Source organism: Hyposmocoma kahamanoa, unplaced genomic scaffold (assembly GCF_003589595.1).
Source record: "Hyposmocoma kahamanoa isolate Upper Pololo Valley unplaced genomic scaffold, ASM358959v1 116, whole genome shotgun sequence".
NCBI classification, from domain to species: Eukaryota; Metazoa; Arthropoda; class Insecta; order Lepidoptera; family Cosmopterigidae; genus Hyposmocoma; species Hyposmocoma kahamanoa.
Window position 1 is genome coordinate 280,679 of NW_020653391.1, and position 21,688 is coordinate 302,366.

General features: G+C 37.1%; 2 protein-coding genes across 19 annotated transcripts in view; both read right to left on the reverse strand.

The window, feature by feature from the left end:
• Positions 1 to 8,851: 8,851 nt before the first annotated feature.
• Positions 8,852 to 13,157, reverse strand: LOC113239830 (26S proteasome non-ATPase regulatory subunit 9). The gene is made up of 3 exons (XM_026476972.1): positions 12,433 to 13,157; positions 10,497 to 10,732; positions 8,852 to 9,897 (listed from the first exon to the last, which is right to left on the reverse strand). Exons 1-3 carry the CDS (start codon positions 12,641 to 12,643, stop codon positions 9,682 to 9,684), a joined length of 663 nt encoding a protein of 220 aa, XP_026332757.1. The 5' UTR covers positions 12,644 to 13,157; the 3' UTR covers positions 8,852 to 9,681.
• Positions 13,158 to 13,328: 171 nt separating this feature from the next.
• Positions 13,329 to 21,688, reverse strand: part of LOC113239782 (microtubule-actin cross-linking factor 1) — a 124,885-nt gene continuing 116,525 nt past the window's right edge. For 7 of the 18 annotated variants that reach the window (XM_026476906.1, XM_026476907.1, XM_026476897.1 and 4 more), the window contains 8 exons: positions 19,353 to 19,564; positions 18,685 to 18,836; positions 18,247 to 18,341; positions 17,903 to 18,065; positions 17,398 to 17,463; positions 16,483 to 16,836; positions 15,480 to 15,572; positions 13,329 to 15,025 (listed from right to left, as the gene is read on the reverse strand). In XM_026476906.1, coding sequence (XP_026332691.1) covers positions 14,845 to 15,025; positions 15,480 to 15,572; positions 16,483 to 16,836; positions 17,398 to 17,463; positions 17,903 to 18,065; positions 18,247 to 18,341; positions 18,685 to 18,836; positions 19,353 to 19,564 — 1,316 coding nt within the window. In that variant the 3' untranslated portion in view covers positions 13,329 to 14,844. Of the gene's footprint in view, positions 15,026 to 15,479; positions 15,573 to 16,482; positions 16,837 to 17,397; positions 17,464 to 17,902; positions 18,066 to 18,246; positions 18,342 to 18,684; positions 18,837 to 19,352; positions 19,565 to 20,163; positions 20,301 to 21,688 lie in introns of all 18 variants that reach the window. The other 11 variants (XM_026476912.1, XM_026476911.1, XM_026476900.1 and 8 more) reach the window with 10 other exon arrangements.

A 21,688-nucleotide genomic window follows, 5' to 3' on the forward strand; every position in this document is an offset into this window, starting at 1 on the left:
TACAGACCAATTGGATCAAGTTTCGAAAATAATTACAGCCAATCAGAGCGCTTTAGCAAGTTAACGGAATTGCTTTTTAAGGCTCTATAAATTTCAAAGTTAATTGCATTACCGCTGGGCTATGGGCATTGAGTAGGTATATAACCAAAAATAGAGACGAAATGTCATTTCATTTGTTTGAAAACTATTCTGCCATTAAAGTGAACTGCGCTCCGATAGGCCAGCCCGAATTTGAAACAATTGACGGGTGTCGTCAATTGTTTCACTTCAAATCGACCCGTATAACTTGAGCTTTGCTATAATGGACGAAAATTGAAAAACTACATATTTAATATTTAATTACCGATGAAATGTGATTCCGTTTGTTTTGTAATTACATGTTTTGCTGTTTTTCCCACACCACTGAAGGAACAGCCCCCCATTGTTAGAGATATTATCTTTATTACAATAAATACAGAATATTTTTGGAATATGTGGAGACGTACACACAGGTCAGTTGTTGGCCCTGTACTATTCAGCTTTTAAATTTGTGATTTCAGCGCAAACGAGAGTTGATATTTCAAAGTGACATAAGGCCCATGCCAGGGATGGAAAGCCCTTATTTCGTCTCAATTTCTGGTTGCATACTCGATGGCTATGGGTGACTACAAAGGATAAAATATTCATGTAGCATGATTATGATGTAAAAATGGAACTGATGATATGACTGTGATGATTATTTTTGTTGTACGTGATAAAACTATATTAAAAATTTACTTTAATAGTCTTTTGTTTTCTTTTTTAATTAATGCTTTGGTCCTTCGAGCCGGATATTCAGACCTATATTTATTTGGAATGTCCAACAAAAAGTTGTGTCAGAAATCCGATTTCGAATATCGATATAGTTTCGATACGATATTAGGAAAAAGCTATATTACCCATATCTAATGATTGCAAAAGTGATTGAAAGAACGAATGATTTCCCAATATTGTCTATTCCTTACTAAAATTAGGAAAGAGATAACTCTATGTTAACTATATATTGCCATCTCTTTCTTTTTTGATGTTCCGAATAGTCTTATCGTAGTATGATGTTTAAGTACGTAATGTTATTTACATTTATCTGCTCTTAAATAAAAAAGAGTAATATTACTTTAATATTAGGGGTTAAAGTATGAAATTGCCGTTTTATTGCAATAGGTTCTTTGAATTTTCATAGAATCTTCACGGTTTGAGGTTTTCGAATGAAACTTTTTTCAAATGGTTTCTGTGATTTTTTTTTTTAAATTTGAAACATTTGAATATCGACTTTCAATTGTTTTTGTTATTCAATTTAGACAAGAAAGATGGATACTGCGAAAATTCGAGTGATTTTTGAATACGAGTTCCGACGCGGAACTAACGCGGCAGAAACAGCCCGCAATATCAATGCTGCGTTTGGAGAGGGGTCTACTAATGAACGCACCGTGCGATTTTGGTTTAAACGCTTTCGTGATGGAAATTTCGACTTAAAGAACGAGTCACGAGGAAGACCGCCCACACAGGTGAATAACGATGAATTAAGAGAGATAGTGGAAGCCGATCCTAGTCAAACTACCCAGGAATTAGCGGCATGGTTTAACGTTACCTTACCCACAATATTGACTCACTTGCGTCAAATCAATAAAATAAAAAAATACGAAAAATGGGTGCCTCATGATTTGACTGATCTGCAGAAAGAAACGCGTGTTGAAACTTGTGTTGCCTTGTTGAACCGGTACAGAAATGAAGGAATATTGGATCGAATTGTAACATGTGATGAAAAGTGGATTCTTTATGATAACCGGAAAAGAAAAATGCAATGGCTGACCCCAGGTCAAATGCCACAACAGAGTCCTAAAGCAAAACTTACCAATAAAAAGGTAATGGTAACTGTTTGGTGGTCTCAGCATGGTGTTATTCACTATAGTTTTCTCCGATCTGGTCAAGCAATAACGGCAGATGTCTATTGTGCCGAACTCCGAACCATGTTGACAAAACTAGCAGTAAAACAGCCCCGACTCATGAATCGATCTTCACCATTATTGCTCCACGACAACGCGAGACCTCACACAGCACGAGAAACCATTTTGACCCTTCAGGAACTGCAGTTAGAAACCATTCGTCATCCTCCGTATTCACCAGACCTTGCTCCAACGGACTACCATTTTTTTCGTGATTTGGACAATTATCTACGTGACAAGAAGTTTTCTTCCCAGGAGGCAGTACAAAATGCTTTCACACAGTTTGTGCAGTCTAGATCGTCGGAGTTCTATCGCAAAGGCATTAATAACCTTCCCATTAGATGGCAGCAATGTATAGATAATAATGGCAACTATTTTGATTAAATAAATTTGTTCAAAATTTAAAAAATAAACAATTTAGATTTTCAGTACAAATCGGCAATTTCATACTTTAACCCCTATTACTTTTAGCAGTGAGAACCGATTTTTATTATCTCCTGTGTTAAGTCCCTTATAGTGGCGAAATAGGATCCGGTTTTGTGCACTTTCCGGTAACCGATTTCAATAAAACTTGGCAAATAGATGTGATTCCACGAAGTTTTGAGGTAGGGTTTTTTAGTAGGTACTCTGTATTGAGTTTATTATTTGACTGTAATTGTTTCGGGCGGAGAACGAGAGCACCTAGACCTCAGATCAGAAAACATAGTTTCATTTCATATGAGTTAATAATTTTTATTTTTCACCGTCACTATATTAGTACGACGTAGTAGAAGTATATTATTAGTTTTATAAATCCATTGATATGCATACTTGACTGGAATGTTTCAGGTACTGGGCGTCCACTGCCGACACGGGCGCGGACGCACAGGAACAATGCTAGCCTGCTACCTCGTGTACTTCAAAAACATGGCGCCAGAACGAGCGGTGCTCACTGTTAGAGTCCAAAGACCAGGTTTGTAACATAGAAATGTTATAACCGATTTTTGTTTGGGCCAGCGAGAATCTACGGACGGCGGGAGAGAGCATCGAATAGGATTTTAGGCCAGTGCACATTTTCTGACACGTATAAGTAGTAAATAGGCAGGTTTGGGCGCGCGTCGTACCACCTTGTGCAGGTGCTGACCGGACACGGCTGCTTCGGCCACTATCTGCACCAGGTGGCGAGGGGGGAACCGTCCCCGTCGTGCCACGAGTGCGGCGCTGCGGATGACACCGCACAGCACATCCTAGAGGTGTGCAGCCGGTGGCATGAGCAGCGCCGTACTCTGACGGGGACAATAGGGCGGGACCTCTCGCTGCCGGGCGTGATTGCCGCCATGCTCGGTAGCGACGAGTCCTGGGAGGCGGTGGCCTCCTTTTGCGAAGAGGTTATGTCGCAAAAGGAGGCTGCGGAGCGGGTGCGCGTCCGCCGCGTCCTCGCGCAGACGCAGACGTACGGGGAGAAGGCGAAGGCAGATCGCTGCTCGTCTGATCCCCTTGTGAGAGGGCTCTGGGCAGGGACTCCGGAGCCTGCATTGCACAGCCTCACTCGTCTGGGGGGCGGGACGGAGGACAACTGAACTGCCCCTCCCGCGGGAGCCCTTGCGCAAGCCAGGGCGGCCGGGCGGCGTCGTGGTGAATGTGCACCGACCCCACGGCGCCGACTCAATCGGCGGGAGGTAAACCCGGGGGGGTTTTACTGGAGTAGGCCCTCCAGTCTGGAGGGAGAGTCCCCACATAACCCCTGAGTCTCCCTGGGCTCAGGGGTATCTATAAAGATTTCCCCCAGCACTATGCAAATCTATAGAAGATAGGTCTAATAATACGTCTGTAGTGATTCCACGACTGGATCGATTAAGATTTTGTAACCGTCAGCATGCCACCGGTCACTCGGATTTGAATCCGTTCTACTAGCGACTACGTTGTCAAAAAGACCTCTGCACATCTAGAGCAGAAGAGCTCCTTGTGGAAAAAGTTCGTCCAGGGAAGTATGGCAGTACTACAGTATTTTGTTTAGAGCAAATATTTCAAAATTCTAATTGCTTCTTTTGTTTTATAGGCTCGCCTCTCCTGTCTGCTCTGTCTGATCATTCAGTGGCAAAATGTGCAAACATTATTTTTGTTATTTAAATAATCTCAGTACAGAGTACTAAACAAACCGACCTCAAAAGTACGTGGAATTACGTTTATTTGCTAAGTTTTATTGAAATATCCCCTAGTACGCCACTATACAGGACTTGACACTGGAGATAATAAAAATAGGTTCGCACTACGACACTACACAAAGTATATTGAGAAAAAAACGCTTTGAATTGGAGAAATAGCAAAATCAACCATTAAAGTAATTGCTCCTAAATTAAAGTTAGGCGCTATTTATAAAAATGAATCTTCATGCGTGAACAGCCACCCTTCGAGGTGGATGATTTTCTTCAAAATGAAATGGGACCACTATGGAAGTACCCCCTTTCCAACAAAAAAAGAATCATGAAAATCGATTCACAAATACCGGAGTTATCGCGTAACATACATACAAAAAAAAAGAAAAAAAAAGAACATACAGTCGAATTGAGAACCTCCTCCTTTTTTGAAATCGGTTAAAAAGAAACAGTCCAATTATTTTAGCTTTGCATTTTGCATCATACTCATTAGGATAAGATGATGATATTAAGTGTTAGGACGAATGAGTCGTGCACCTGATTCCATGTAGGTACTTGTAGTTCTAGTAGCTGTGAGCTCCTTGTAAAAGGGCTCGTCCAAGGAAGTACCTACTGCCTACCCTACCTATTTCTGCCGCCAAACAGTAATCTGCCGTACACAAAATAGTTTTTTTGAGATATCATAAAAACAGTAACCCAGTTTTAGAATATTGAAATTCTGTCCCATATTAATTTTAACATCAAGTGCAATCCCCGACGACTTCCTAGACCATTCGTGTTGAATGTTTATACTAATAATACTTCTTTTTGCAACCCTTTGACGAGAATGTGTCGGGCCTACAATGACCTTATTACCTGATGATTAGTTCCGAGTTATAGACCGCGATGATTTAGAGGTGGATACATTTAATAGTAATGTTAAAAGACCTCGCAATCGAGACCACAAGCACCACGGTCCCTCTCTTTCATAGTTCTATTCATAGTAATTCTATTTAATTTAAGGTTACAGTTTTATTATGCCTAAGTATTTTATATTAATTTACAAACAAATTATATTTTAAAATTGTTTACTCATGATTGGTCATGCTGTATGTACATGTTTAGGTTTACATTCTAGAGTAGAACTAGTAGTAATGTTTAAGTTTTTGTTAAGAGGGAGCATGCCAAAAAAGTTTTGACGTTGGCTCCGCCCAAATTTGTGATACAAATATATGCCTGAAGTTCGCGTGACATGCGACAGGAGATGTTGAATTTTGCGCATTAAAAGTACCAAATTCGTTTTAGCGGAATAACTCTAAAACTAAAGGGATTAAAAAAAATCCGTAGTGACAGTTGTCGATCATCCATAAATATAATTAATTATCTAATTTTTTTCCTAATAACTTGTAGCATTTCGAGGATAAATCGAAAAAATGTGAAAATTAGAGGTCATTTCGTGATTTTTATCTATCGAGGAAACTTTATTGTTTTATGTTTCTGATTAATGTCTATGCTTGAATATATCGTGTAGTTACTCATACAATATTTTATTTTTAACTTTAAAGTGGATATACCCCTCTAAAATCGAAGATTAGGAATTTTTCCTCTGCTCCCTCTTAAGGAGTGAATGTAAACTGTTTTGTACATCTAATAAATAAATGAATTGTTTAATGCTATTTCAGCTATACATCGTTAGGGTAAGGGTGCTGGTGAAATTACTGGCATATGAGATGCGTGAACTTATGTCTCAAGGTGACGGGCAGTGCCCCCAAGATCTTTGCGATTTAAAGCTCTCAGTGGCACTGCAACTGTTACGGATAGGCGTGTCGCCTCTACAAGACTGTGAAACCAGAAACAGAGCCTTTTGGAAAATTTGTTACATAGTGTAATCTGCCGTCTGCTATTTAAAACGTGGTTAAGTGACAAAATACTTTTTGAGTTATCATAAAAAACCGTAACCCGGTTTTAGACATTGTTTAATGATATTTCAGCTATGCATCGTTAGAGTACGCTCCGATAAGTTGAACACACTGTTTTTAAGAGAATTTCGTGCTCTATCTTTTGCTAAAACGAATATTTCACCATTTGTCACTTAGCTGCGTTTTCGTCCAGGGTAGCACAGTTACCTGATTTCTGCCGCCAAGCAGTAATGTGAGCATTACTGCGTTCCGGTTTGGAAGGGCGAGGGTGCTGATGAAATTACAGGCACATGGGACTTGTCGAATTTTGCAAATAAAATAATTTAGCATCATGATAGTAAAATATCCTGACATTGAATACGAACTGAAAAACTACAATGATTATAGCGACATCTCAAGTCAGGGACGGTAGCCGTAAAGGACCTCTGTGAGTGAATAAATAAATTTCTCACGCTACGGCATAAAAAATCGTTAAAAAAAACAAAAATCTGCAACAAGCACATAGAACAATAGTTCGTTCCGTGGCTTAGTTAGTAATAGCGTCTGGCACGGTTTGCTAGAAGACGTCGGTTCGAATCCGGCTGGATCGAAATATTTTTTTCTCAACTGTTCGATCTTTGTCATGGACATGGTTATACAAATGTTATACATATTATGGACAATAATTGCAATAACAAACTAGTGGAGCAATTTCACAAAAAATAATTAATTGTAGTAAAATTCATGAATATCATTGTAGTAAAACATCGGTTTTACTACAATGATATTCATGACTGACATTCAATAAAAACTTGAAAAATTAATGTAACGTTTTGTTCAAGAAAATGCTATTTAATTATGTAGCTTGTAGTAATACTCTGGCCACACAGAAGCGGTCCGGGCGCGGAATTTTTGACGCGCGGTCGCGCGTTACTGTGTGGCAGGGTTCATATGAACTCGTACATTACATAAATTCCCGCGCCCGGAACGCTTCCGCGACATCTTCTGTATGGCCTGAGCATAACAGTTAATTTTTAACTTACTTTCAATGTATTTGTCACCTAAAATAAATTAACGTCTGATTTTTATTTGGTTTTAAATGCTAAATAATTAATGAAAATAATGTTTTCACCTTCGAGTAATTAATAGATTCAGGCGTTACTTTGCGGAAGTCCATGTTAATCAAAGTGGAAGCAAATTAATTTGCTACTCCGCGAACCCAGTGAAGGTTAAATCGTGCAAAATAGCTGCGCTTGTGTTGAATATTTTTTCATGCAGTTAATTATCCCACCCTATCTCCGCATAAAATTAATAAAATAAATAACACAAGCGCAACTATAGTCACAAACCATCACCAAAAATATACCCGACACGTGTTTCGCCTCTCCACGAGGCATCCTCAGGGGGTTGTTGACTGCTCGACACTCGGCCGAAAAGACAGGCCGACACTCTTTTTTCACAATTTACTTCATTTTAATTTTCGTCTTCATTTCAGGTTCATGCGAAACTTACGAGCAAGAAAAAATCGTGTGCCATTACCACGACTGCGTTCGTGGCACGATCGCAAAGCCAGACTACCGTTTAGTCGACGACAAACTTTACTTCGATTGCACTATGAAGCACATGGACGACGAAGACAATGAAAACGACGTAGAAAACCAAGATGGCGGCGATATTACAATGTGTAACGATATTCAAGAGGGACTAGAAAAAAAGAAAAAAGAAAGAAAAACAAAGGCTATGGTTATAAATCATCATATTTATTTCTAAGTTAATCTTTATAATATTAACAATAAGTATTTATTTTGAGTTTTATAACTTTTACGCAACAAAAATACCTTTAAATAAAAAAAATTACACAACAAACCGCTATATCTAGAACCAAAAAAAAAAAATTTTTAGAGTGAGGCCAGACGAGCGTAATTTTGTGACCTGTTTTTTGAGTTGCGCAGTTTGCGCTCGACCGAAATTCGGTTGGAGCGCCAGACGAACGTATTTTATTCAGTTGCTTTTAAGCGTATATACGGGGTGTTTGCGTCGTAATAGTGTAATGGGCACATTAAAAATAGTATGCGTTTATGAAGAATTAGAAGACGATGTTAGAAAAAGAAAAACAAGCTGGGTACATCCACTCAATATGAAACGATTAAAGTGTGGGTAGTTTCATACAAGTTTATGTGAACATCCAGATCAATAATGTTTTTCAAGAATTATTATCATTATTATTCTCTGTAACAAACATTTTCGCAAGAAACGTTTTATACTCACGCGCATTCTATACCAAAGTGACCCCTTCCCTCGTCCCTATATCCACCCGCGGCAGCCCATCGCACGATGCGACCGAAAGTCAGTCGTCATTACGCCCGTGAGTCGGCAGACAACTAACTCATTTTGCGTCGTCGTGTGAAACACACCGTACTTTCGTATGAAACCGAATGCAGCGCAAACTACGCAACTCAAACTACGCGACTCATTACTCACAAAATTACGCTCGTCTGGCCTCACACGGTAACAGTGAATTTTAAGTGATATTAACAATAATTATAATAAAATATACAATTTATATACAAAATTGTTTATTACCAGTAAACAAAAAACTGATAATTTATACCTTAAAATAATAACTTATGGAAATTTAAGAGCTATAAGACCTAGCGCTCACTGACTGGACCAATTCTACTTATTTATTACTGGACAATATTACTTCTTTAATACCTTAATGTTGATTGATATGATTTTATAGTTGGAATTTACCTTTCCGTGCTTTTTTGAAATAGCAATATTTGTAAGAAAGAATATAACACCTTTTTGAACATGTCAGAAGTGAACGTAGGCAACATAAATTGATACTCCCCCCACCTAAACTTACCATATTTAAAAATAGCAGTAACAGGTCATTAGTTATATATAACAAGATCCCATGCTATATAACACTTGAGAAAAATGGAAGTCTTTTCTAATAAATTGAGGTCCCTCCTAAGGTCCTCAAGAGATATAATATCCAATTAATTCGTCGTTAGTAATTATAATTAGTATACAAGTTCATTGTTTTATTGAGAGTTTGATTTATTAAGATATTTTATTATTTAAAACAATTTAATAATTTTGTTGTGTAATTTAAAATTTTTATTTTTGTTTATTACTTCGTTTATTTCCTGTTTAATTTTTAGCTACACCCTTATAGGGTACATGCATTGTAAATTTTATAATGTGCTTTACATGACTGCTAATAAAAAAATACTGAATACCAAATTTCGATGACAATGATCGTAGCTACGAAAACAAAGCTACGTTAAGCTATACTGTTGAATAATTTTCTGAAAATATTTCAGAGAGGACATTTTTTTTAGAGGAAATTAAATTTGAAGGACATAATTATGTTTTATGGTTAGTGGCCATTCTCACATTCGGTTTTTTCGGCCTAATTCCCGTAGCCATTTCGGTGTCCTCAGCCTAATTACCGTAGTCATTATTTTTTCTCGCCTAATATACCCAATAACATTCAAATATGAACAACTTTAAGCTTAACTATCAATATGTCTAAATGGCATTAGAATATTCGAAGTAGTTTTCGAGTTATTAAGAAACAAATATTTCATGGAAACTATAATTAGATCTAATTACCGTAGCCATGGATACGGTAATTAGAAAGTTCAAACATTTTTGTCCCGCCAATGGGCGCCGGGCCTAACAGTGTAGTATTGGCAATTACTGTTTTCTGACTATTTGACAGCCAAGTAAACCTGGTTGCGCCCAAGGTCGAGGGGAAACGGTGAGATTTAGTATGTGTTGGTTTCTACGAACAAGCACTCTGATGTTTTGTCCAATCGAGTGAGCGACTATATCGTGGACTTGTGTAATTTCATTGAAATTGTGAGTGTTGACTGAGCCAAATTGAAGGATTTCATCTTGTTCACAGAGACCCTGTAAAAAAGTTTTTTTGTAAATAATACTGAGTTTCATCAAATAACTATAGAAGAGCTGTGAAGTTCTTGCACAAGGCCAAAGTTCAAATCCCAATTATCATTGTGAGTCAATATCAAATCCTCTGCCTATATTATTTGATTTTAAATTTGGGACTTAATCCTATACAAAAACATATTATATTTATGAGTCCCTTTGACCATAGACGTTGCAACTTGCAATACGTCTGACACGTGGAGGTAAATAAAATATGTTTTATACACAATTAGGGCCCAAATTTAAAAACAAATAATGTGTGATAATTGTGTAAGTTTAAACCTCTTCAAGTAATTTCCTAATACCCCTTTACGGTGCAAGGAAATATTGCAATGAAATTTACATATTGAAGAAAGCTATACAACTATAACTTGAACCCCTTTCTTAGGTAAGACCCCGGTGGGACACAAGCGGTTATGGGGCTAAGGCGTTTTTGTTTTAATTCTGAAATAAAAACTAGTGTCTAATTCCATAGATCCTGAAGTTAATTTTAGCACTTTCGAATCTGACGGCAGCTGTCATATAAAGATAAAACTGTATAAAATAATATGATATATTCTTACCGCCAAATCTGCAGGTGATCCATTATGAACAAAAGTAATCATAGCAAAGCCTTGGTCGTTCTCCCCGTAGCTTAAAGCATTATCATTATGAGCTCCATCACCATTGGACATATGACCGTTGGTAAATGATGGTGCTGCTGTGGTGACAGGAGCCTGGTTCGGAAGTAGTTGTGAATGCACTTCGGCCAGGCCTTGTTCGATGCGTTTCATTATTGCTTTGTGATCATTTTGGAGACCTGAATGCAGGTTTGAGATTATAAATATGTGACTGTTGCTTTGTGACAGATTCTATTATCACTCATAATTGAGGAGCTTTGCAACTAAAACTGATATCCAATAAATTTTGATTCTAATTTCATCTAGTCTCATGAATGGATTTATGTAACATATGAAAATTCCAGGAGCATCTCGGGTGGCACAAGCTCCTATTTATGTAAAACAGACACTACAATGTCGAATTGCGGATACCAGCCTGCTACAACATACCATATCATTGGACACATTCACTGTACTGCACATATTCATGCACCAGTTTGGTACTGCCAAGGATTGCGCTTCTCTTGCAAGTCCACTACAGCAGTCTTAGCACAGATAGTGCCACCATCACTTCATATCACACAATACACTTTTGTGTGTGCATTTAGTAGCAGTAGAGCTCCTTGTGAAAGAGTTTGTCTAGGGTAGTACTGCCACCTACAACGCGAACACACTTGTAGCCCCGCACTAGGGAAACCCTGTATCGCGAGTGCCATGGACATATACATAGACAACCACAAATTACACCCAATCTCACGAGATAAATAAATTTAGGCCATACAAATATTTCTCCCAGCAGGGAAATCGAACCCGGGACCTCTTGCGTAGCAGTTCAGCATGGTAACCGTTCGGCCATGGAGGCAGTTAACCTATGTTTGCCGCAAAGCAGCAATGTCAGCATTACTGTGTTCTGGTTTTGAAGGGTACCCTTACGCTGGTGAAATTACAGGCACATGGGACTTGTCAACTTATGTCTCAGGGTAACAGGCACAGTGGCAGTGCCCCTCAGATCTTTGTGCTTTAAAGCTCTGAGTGGCACTACAACTCTTATGGACAGGTGTGTAGCTTACCATCAGGTGCACAACTTGTTCAACCCCTCACTTGATATTATAAAAAAAAATTTGCTAAAGGTGCAATGTCTATCAGTGTCTATGTCAGAAGTCTCTCCAATCCCAAAACCTGTTTCAAGGAGACTTTAAGTCAAAGTAAATGTGTTGATAAACTAACAGTAAGAACCCAAAAATCTACCATTCAATTTAACTTTTTTTAAACTGTTAAAACACAAGTATAAATAATAAGGGGTGCATGAAAGGAGCTACCCTGCACGATGTACCATTTCTTTCTTGTACTTTCTTAGACCCTGGGTGACAATCAGCAAATACCGATTGACAAATCCTTTCCCCACGATGGCCAGCATTATTCTGTATGCCATCAATATAATAAGAAGAATAATTTAAATAATTGTGCCAGACAAACACACCAACTACCTTGTCTTAAACTAGGAAATTCCCTGTACTCTGAGTACTGGAGCAATGGAGCTCTCTCTCGGGCACCATCCAGACAACAATAAAATTGGAAAAATTTCATATCCAAAATGGTCATACTGGGAATAAAACCCGGGATCTTCTCATACAGCGCCTGCAGTTTTAACCGTTGGGTATCGAGCTCGAGTATACAACTTTTATAAATTCGCTAAACGCATAATTCATTAAATACTTTAAAAGTTTTGAAATATTTAAGCGTTAATTTTGAATCTCGAACACATTTGCTTTTAATGGAAAGCACAGATTGCAGGTTAAATACAGAAAAAAGTAGCATCAGTAAGCAAATTGGCTGAATCATTCCCAAACACAACCTCAATCGTAACAAAAGAAATTTTTGTTTTCCAATTTGAACTTACAAATAATCAGATGTCGAGCATGCCGCACCTTATACACATCAATATCATTGCGCGGGAATCCTTGTTCATCAACCAGGGACTCCTGCATCCCAATATTGTTACTCTCAAGGACTACAGTTTGTTCCCGAATGGCGCTCTCTATACGATCTTTTTCTTCCATCAATTTTAAAACCTTATCACGGGCAGGCCCATCAGCGTTTAATCCAACCATTTTTGTGTGAAATTACACTTTTTTTAATATTTATTTTTATCTTTATACATCTAATTCACCGTCATTCGCTTTGTTTTGACAATTGATACATAGTGTTGCCCTATAAAGAATAATAACTCGTTATAGCGCAATAGCGAGTACAATAACACATAGTACAGTCAAAATCAATATTATTAAATACGAAAACAACGATATTTTCAAAACTACTTATTTTAATTCTCTTTTGCTTATTGGCGCTGTCCTCTTTAGGATTTCGCCCGCGTCAAGTTTGTAAAATTAGTAAATAAAAATTATGGCGAACGTCGCGAACGTCAAGTTTTCATATTCACATTAAGTTTTTATAAGTTCTTATGAAATCTTGCCATGAAGTTAACTTCTTTGTACTGAAATAATCATAAACTAATTGGTACTATTCAAAAGTTGTATCTATGACATGTTATATATGTCTATTGTTCATCAATTGTATCATACATGTGATAGATACAACATACCATTGTATGATCAAAGAATGATTGAGTATGTGTCCGGAAATTGTGCTATTTGAGTGAACGCTAAGAAAGCTTTCCTCGTTCCACTCGCTTCACTTTGAATAAATCTGCGGTGTCAATATAAATAAGGGTGGCTTTATCAAATAAAATACTTGAGTAATATTTGTTATTCTTTATTTTATATCTTGAAATCAATAATGAGATTTTAAAAACTGCAGCTCTTCAGGATCATTTCTTTATACAAAATATTGCAAGCTTTTTTAGTATATTTGCTTCGATTTTACATTTATTACAAATACAACAATGATTTAAATAAAAATGACCAGATTAATAGTTTTATATTTCTAACAATAAAGACTTAATCGTAGAGTCAGATTTTATAATAAAAATTAACAGATAAGTGTGAGTGTTGGTTAACATCGTTTTAAATGAAGGAAGGTTACATTATAAAGCGTTTTTTATCTCTTTAACAAAAGTATTCTTAGCTTTTTATTAAGTAAATGTCTTTTGCGACAAAGTGTACTTTAGTTAAATGTCTTAAAAATAATAAATTATCCACTATGGGTATTGTAGAATTTTTAGCAATTTTGTGGGCGTATAATCAAAATAACGTTTCAAGACTCTGGCGATAGTCATGAAGACTTTTCTGATAATTACCATCCAATTTGTGATTTCAACACAATTAACAAGAAGTTGTGCAAACAACATTTCATATAAATCACATACATAGAAAAATGTACAATTTAATGTAAAGTGTAGGTTGATTTTCAAATTTATTCCAACCAACTTTACATGAAAATAAAAAAGAACCCAAAAAGAAAAAGGTTTATAATTGTGCATTACAAAAAAATACTCATACATAATTCTATTATCACCTTAACCGATTACATGAGACAACTTTCTATTCTGATATCAACTCAAGTAGTCTGGCGTCACTACAAAAGAGAAATGTTAGATAGAAAAAATGTGGCACGCAATCACCTATTCTCGATAGTACGTAACAAAATGGTCCCTAAAGGAAAAAAAATACGAAAAAGGTTACAAATCACACTTTCTCTTGGCCTCTGTAGAGAGACTCCAATACGTATTTAACATACAAAACATTCATTAACAATTATGGCAACGTTGACAATAAATAAAATGGAAAATATACAAATCAATACACAAAATTGTCGGTATGGAATCCGCTCAAGCGGACTGAACGGAACGAGAAATACTGTTAGCACGAAAAATAAACAAAAATAGCCCAACGTGCACAAAACTGCACGGATCGTAAAAAACAAATAAGAATACAAGGCAACAAGTGCAGACTTCAAGTTTTACTACTATCATCTATTGTTTCCACTTAACTAAAAAGCCACATTCGCAAATTCATTTTTTTAAGCTTGGCTTAGTTCGCGAATTGGTTAATTATGTCTGTTAGTAATTTTACAATATATCAGCGCTTGCTATGTTGCAAATCGTTTTGACGCAAAATAATTTCGATAGTTTAAAAAGGTGACATACATCTGGAGTATCACGTTAATTTGGCCGAAGCGATTATAAATTCGCAAAAGTTTAGTATTTGTATTTTTCGAGTATCAAAACGAATTGCATAACATAATCATGGTCCTGAAAGTCAAGATTCTACGAATTCGTATTTGTGAAATAATAATTAGTCTATTTTTTCTAAATTGTAGAAAATTAACTAATCAGGACTGGCATATTTAATGTCTAAAGTCGGAATGGTTCGCGTTTTATCTCTGTAGATTTTGTCGATGAGGGTGTACCACGTCGTGACCCTGGTGTAGTTGGCGTGCCACTGTCGGAAGCATCTGACGTTTTACGCAGCCTCGAAACTGCTGTTTGTTGTCCTGGACGCACCGGGGTCGTACTACCTGATGGTGTCCTTTGCCTGGTATAGATAAAAGAAATTAATAAACTGTTCTCCCTACACAAGATGCATATTACATGCAACAAGCACTACAAAGTACATATGAAAAGATTACAACCTAAATAACCCTCTACACTTATTTGTGTGATATCTAAAACTACGTGACCCTTTCCAATATGTCATAATTACTACCAGAATCTAAAATTACATATTATAATTATGTTGATGAACTACATAACTACGGCTATATTTAACAAGAAAAATTATACACTTTGGTTACGAGACGCCGAAAGAACAGACACGAGCTGAATTTCTTCGAGCAAATACAATAAATTGGATAAAGAGATGCCAGCATCAAGTTACAACGGTCTAAATTTCGTTGTTGTAGCCACATAAATATAGCATAGAGCATAAACAATATATACAATTTATCATGAAGCAATAAAGACAAAGTGGGCTTCAGCAATGACATTACCTATTGGCACTATTGTTAGTATGGTGATCCTTAAGAACAGGGATGCGGCTCCGGCCGGGCGTTTGGCCTTCGGTGGAGGCAAATGACCCGCTCCTTATGTTGTTAGCGAGCACACAGACAGACAGACAGACAGTTATATTAGATAGGGCAGAAAATACATTAATAATATTTGTTATTGCACGTGTTCTTACTATACATGTTCTTACTATACAATCACGTTACGTGAACGTAGCAAAAACTTTTGAGAAGTATTAAAAAACTATAGTATACGTTTATGGTGATTAAGCAAGTACGTAATTTTGTGCGTTATTACTATGTGCTTTAAATCTTTACAGTTAGTGCACGTGCATTAACAAAAGAAAAACAGAAAAAAAAAGAAAAACAATACAGCGCAGTGTTCATGATATATACAAAGAGATGTTAACACGGAATAAAAGTGGAATATGGATGTGGTAACAGGCAATAAATAAGAAAAAACTTTAAGATGTCGATGTTCAAGTCAGCTGATGACATGTTAAACAACACAATTGTTGTGGATTACTTCACGTTATGAATTATTTCGATTCCATAAAATAATAATAGAGTTAATTAAAATGTAGATGTATGAGAAGCTTTTATGAGCAATGATTCACAAGTTATTATTGTTGAAAGATCTAATACTACTTAATTATAGACCAAATTTTAGTACACTATTTTGTACTCGTTTTAAAAAAAATTTCAATTTAATGATAACGCTAAGCAGTGAGTGATTATTAGTTACAAAAATGCTTCAAGCAAGGTTAGTAGCTGTGCACAAAATAATAAATGTTATGAGGGCGATTTACGAAGACCTATTGGTAGAATGACACAATTCAGTGAATGATGCTGGGAAAATGACAACTATTCTAGATATTACACGTAAACTTGATGAAGTGAGAGGAGAATGTTTAACAATAAAATTCAAAATTCAACGAGCATCGCAATGTTGGGCCAAACACAAAGCCAGCATTCTACAAGCTAGTACCCTTTAACAGCTCGCTGTGTTGGCTTCGAGGATTCACCACTCGACTCGCTAATATTACTCTCATATTCATTGTCGCTCGTCATTCCAGATATACTGAATAGCGAAGAATCATCTTCAGGACTTCTCTGCTCAGATTTTCTCGAAGGATACTGGGAAGTTGGACTTGGATTTTGGGAAGTATCTATGGAATGTGGTATTTTCGACTTCTTTCTTTCAACGGAAGGTGTTCTTTGAGAACGATTCCGAATGTAAACTGGAATCTTCGTCGAACCTTGGGTCTGGAATGCAGGATGAGTAAGGGACATGGATTTAGGATGTTCAGATGCCATCGAAGACGGCTGGGAATGTGTAGAGCTATTTTGTATCCGTGTTCGATGCATGCGAAAAGAAAAAATACAATTATTTTATCTTCGCCCAGAATTTAATTCTAAATATTGGGTTAGTTAAACTCACTCTGTGCTCGAACTTAAGCTGTGTTTAGTATTTTCTGTCTACTATTTTATCATGCTGCCTAAACGGTTAATTTTCATATCAATGCCATCGATGTCCTTAAATAACGAATAAGTCCCACCACCGTGAAAAGACCAACGTACAATCACTTCAATAATGGCAAATCACGTGTGGCGTTTACGTGTACTCCCAATTTCAAGATGCTGATCTTAGTTTGCATTATTCTACATCCCCTAAAGCTGGCGTGCTTTCTGAACAGTGTCCATTTCAAAATCCTTCAGCTGATATTTGTCGAAATCATTGACACAATATATCTTGTATTAACCTTTCTTCTCAGCATTTTTCGTAACACCATTAACACCAAGAAAAAATCTACTACGATATTTAATTATAATATAATGACAAATTTCAGCATTTTGGAAACCCCAAAACAAAAAAAAAACCACACGAGCTCGTTATGTGTACCTCACTAGCGCCGGCACCGGTGTCAGTGTCGGTATACTGGACGTGCGATACATCGCTCCGTGGTACCTGTCCGTGTGCCAGTGGCTGGTTTTAATTACACAGTAATTTGGAAATATCAAATTGAAAAAGGTTTCAAGAAAATTTACATTTTGAATTATTATGTTCATTGAAAATACCACGTACGTATTTCATCTGAGATAAATCATTCAATCTTACAAAAATCTGATTTGTAGTCGTTCTAATGGTCATGGTTACTGTTTGTAATTATGACTTGACACAAAATAATAAAAATATCATTTCTACTATATGAAATCTAAAAATGCACTCCGTTTTTTTGAGATGTTTTATACATTTTCTAGGAGTCCTCGTCCAGTAATCAAGTTCTAGGTCGATGTGGAGCAATGAAAAGAAATCGTTGAAATAGAAACTTCATATGAATTTTTTTCCTTAATTTCATGTCGATACGTTTTCGTAACCATCAACAGTCTCACAATGGAAAACCTACCTTCCGCTAGCAGGCGTTGAGAATCCGGTAGGCGTGCGAGGACGAGAGCCGCCATTGGGCGTGGCTACACCAAGCTTACTAGCAGTGGCCGCAGCGCGAGCGATTGATGCCCGCGTATTCGTCACTTTGCGCATTGGAATACGTGAAGGGGTTCCTACGTCATCTGTGTCAAATATTAATTGTTAGAGGATAAATAAGTTTGTACTCATATTGTGTAATAAGTAGTCAGCATGGAATGCTAATATTTTAATTAGGTTGAAATATTTGTTTTAATACATTTTATGATGTCAGGTTAAAGAACTTCATACATAACTGAGTCAAAGTGAGACAAAATGGACATTTACCTGTACTATCCAAAGACAAGTTTGATCCATGTCTGGACGGTGGCTTTGATCCGGTTCTGGAGCCAGGTCGCGATCCTCCGGGTGTTAAAGTTGACCTAATAACAAATATTTAAAAATTTGTACAGACACTAATCATACAAAATATATATAATAATAATAATACTAATAATAATAAATAACGCGCACACTCAACATAGCCCCGCACTAGGTAAACCCTGTGTCGCGGGTGCCATGTACACACATATAGACAACCACAAATTACACCCAAACTCACGAGAGAAATAATTGTAGGCCATACAAACATTTCTCCCGGCCCGGGAATCGAACCTGGGACCTCTGCGTGGCAGTCCGGCATGGTAACCGTTCGGCCACAGAGGCAGTATATGAAATATATATGACATAATTTACGCTATCAATTTTGCACAGTTTGTAACGAACCTTGGTACACTAGGCTTCTTATATCTAGCTCCCAATCCACTGGCAGCTTCGTTATCACTCAGCGAGTCAGGGGTACCGGCGCTGAGAGAAGACCTCGAAGCGCGACCAGCTCCACTAGACATCGGTACTGATCGTGCTGTACGTTCTCTAACCTATATTCATACATTTTAATTTGAGATTGTTTAAAATATAGCTTGGGGATAAAACACAATAAGATGTTAAAAGATTTGAATAGAATAATACTAAGTCACATCATGTGACTATGCAATTAATTATTATGAATGAAGTAATGATGATACACGCAAAATAGGCGCCCAGACGTCGAGTTGTAGACACCAGCCCGTTGCACCATACCATACAAATATGATTTTTTTTTGTTAGTTACCGTATTCTTTAATTAAGTGGGTAAAACTCTATTACTCATAAAAGATAGACATTGGCATGATCTCGACGCAGAGCATATATAAATTCCGTTAGTATACTCAGTTTTCCCAAAAATATTATTCAAGAACATGCTGAACTAAAATAGTGGACTCGACAAATTGTTCTACAACATAGACAATGACGTTCACATTTGACAAAATAAACAGAAGATACAGCTGCAATCGAATGGTAGAGATCAACGGTGCAAACTATGGCGGCATTTTCACATAGCCTGTTAGCATTACCCAATGATATCCTGGAGAAGGCTGGTATCCATGGTGATGCGTATAGTGATGGGCACCCGGTGTCGTCGAGCCCTGAGATCTGGAGTGGCCGTATATGAAGGCCTGTTTGGTGCCATGCGTTGAGCCGACGTGAAGCGGGTATGAGCACGGGAGCTCCTCCCGCTGCCTCAAAGCCTCAAATATCGGCCTCAGCTGCTCCATAAACTCCTCAGCTAAACGCATCAATACAAAATCGGGAGACTGAGTAAGGAGGAAAGGGAACTTATCCGTCAGAAATAAACACGTTTATTCCTTCATAGTGCCAATCGATCATCCGGAACGCGTTTTACGATTTCGAGTTACGATTAGTCCACACGCTTAGTAGAAACACGCGCGAAATTTTGCGAGATGCGGGTATGAAAGGATCTAACGGGAAGGATGAACAAAAATACTTTACCATAACATCCAATGCGCAGACGTGCCACCTCTCCAATTCAGTGGGTCCAAGAAGTACTAACAAATAACACCAAAACACTACACGAGCCTGTGCTTTCAATGCATAGCTTGAACACACTAATGCAACAAGACCAAACTCTACGAGCTCAACGCATGCTGCACTCACGACGATGCACCTTGCAAATGGATATCAAGATCCATGTACATGGTGCATGCAACAATAAAAGCAGAAAAATGATCCCAAACCGTTGCTCCCTCCAACAACTACTGTGCGCTTTATGTAGTACTTGTGCGAAATAAAACTAAGTTCTAAATAACCTGTAGGAAAGAAGAATACAAGTTATAATAATAATAAAGTACCCAGTTAGCTTCTTACCTTGGTGATGGGTCCGGTGGATGGGGGTGTATTTGTGTTTGAGCGGGGCGTACGTGGTCTGAACGCAGCCATGCTCTGTGACACTCCATCGGCCAATATGAATTGTTCTCGCAGTTCGATGTTGGTGCGTCCTTTGGCTGCATGCGGGCGGCGTCCGGTGCGTGGGATGACAAACGGGAAAGGAAACGGGCAAGGGGCAAAATAAACCGATTGGTAACAAAAGGATGGGGCAAAAATAATAACACCAAAGTGTTAAAAAGAGGACAGCGTGCATTGAGGAAAAAGAAAAAATAATAAACAAAAATCAGAACATATCAAACGTAAACATCAAACGCAAAATCAAAATTAGGGATTTGTATAGTGTGCAGTTAGGAATAGGAATTAAATTACCATTAGTTTATTCTTTCACCAAATAATATGCAATCTGCATAATGCAAAAGCAAGTTACTATGCTAAGTAAAACATATTTAAATCATCTATTTTCAACCTGAACTCCACAAATTTTATGAATGACATCAGTGAACTAGATTATCTTCAGATAAAGAAATTGAATTGCGATGATAATGTTGTAAACTTATATTTACATGTCATTCAGAACACAAATAACTTGCTCTTGTATTATAAACGTAGTCACTACAAAATAAAATAAAAAATATTTATGCAAATAAATTCCATAAATATTCATGCTTTTAGTATTGAATACTAAGCAGTTTGTAAAGGTTTGCCACGTTACCATCGATGTAAAATATATTACAAATAGTAAGAAATAATACATATCTACTAACTACAGTGCTTCTACACGTTTGATGAGTTTGTATACTATACAAAAGCTATATTGAAATTACAAAAGCATCAAAAGTGTCAAATTTCCATAATAATAACCAAAATACTAACCATCTACATTGCAAAATTAATATCTAAAGCCGAAGAAGGACCTGCTTCAGAACCATTTTCAATTAAATATTCCGGAAAGCTTAATTTGAATTTATAATTTTGAACATAGCAATATTCTATAAGCAGGCCGTATAGTCTATTTCAACGGAACTGTCCCAAGGTTAATATTTTGTAGCTCAGCTCATTGTAAGTCGAATTAACGTCAATTGCCTTTTAATGAAATGTGGAAATTGTAAAGTTATTGCAATTATTTTATCGTCTACAAAAAGGTCAAATGAAGGCATCTTTTGTTTGTATGAGCTACAGATACGCTTAAACCTCTATTTAGGTCAGCTTGATTGAATAGACGTATTATTTTACCGAGCGGACAACAAGCCTCATGCTGTTCCGGCTTCGTAGGGTCAGGCAGCGGTAGCACTAACGATACTACTTATGTAAAAGGAGGTTGAAGGATGTAACGCAATAAAATAACAAAGAAAAATTTATAGGAAGTTCATGGGAATTGGATTGGGCAAAGCGAATTACGAATTAGTAAATTAGTAGCAACATCAAAATTATTTGTGGACATATACGCTTACTTTAGCTGTACGGTTGCTGAACTAGCTATTGTTGACAACTCACGATGAAGTGA

Excerpts from the sequence above, each read along its gene's own strand:
- LOC113239830 (XM_026476972.1), bottom strand. The coding sequence starts at position 12,643 with ATGGTTGGATTAAACGCTGATGGGCCTGCCCGTGATAAGGTTTTAAAA. Across the intron at positions 10,733-12,432 it reads TGCTCGACATCTGATTATTT|GTCTCCAAAATGATCACAAA; the intron begins GTAAGTTCAAAT and ends ACCTGCATTCAG. Across the intron at positions 9,898-10,496 it reads GATCACCTGCAGATTTGGCG|GGTCTCTGTGAACAAGATGA; the intron begins GTAAGAATATAT and ends ACTTTTTTACAG.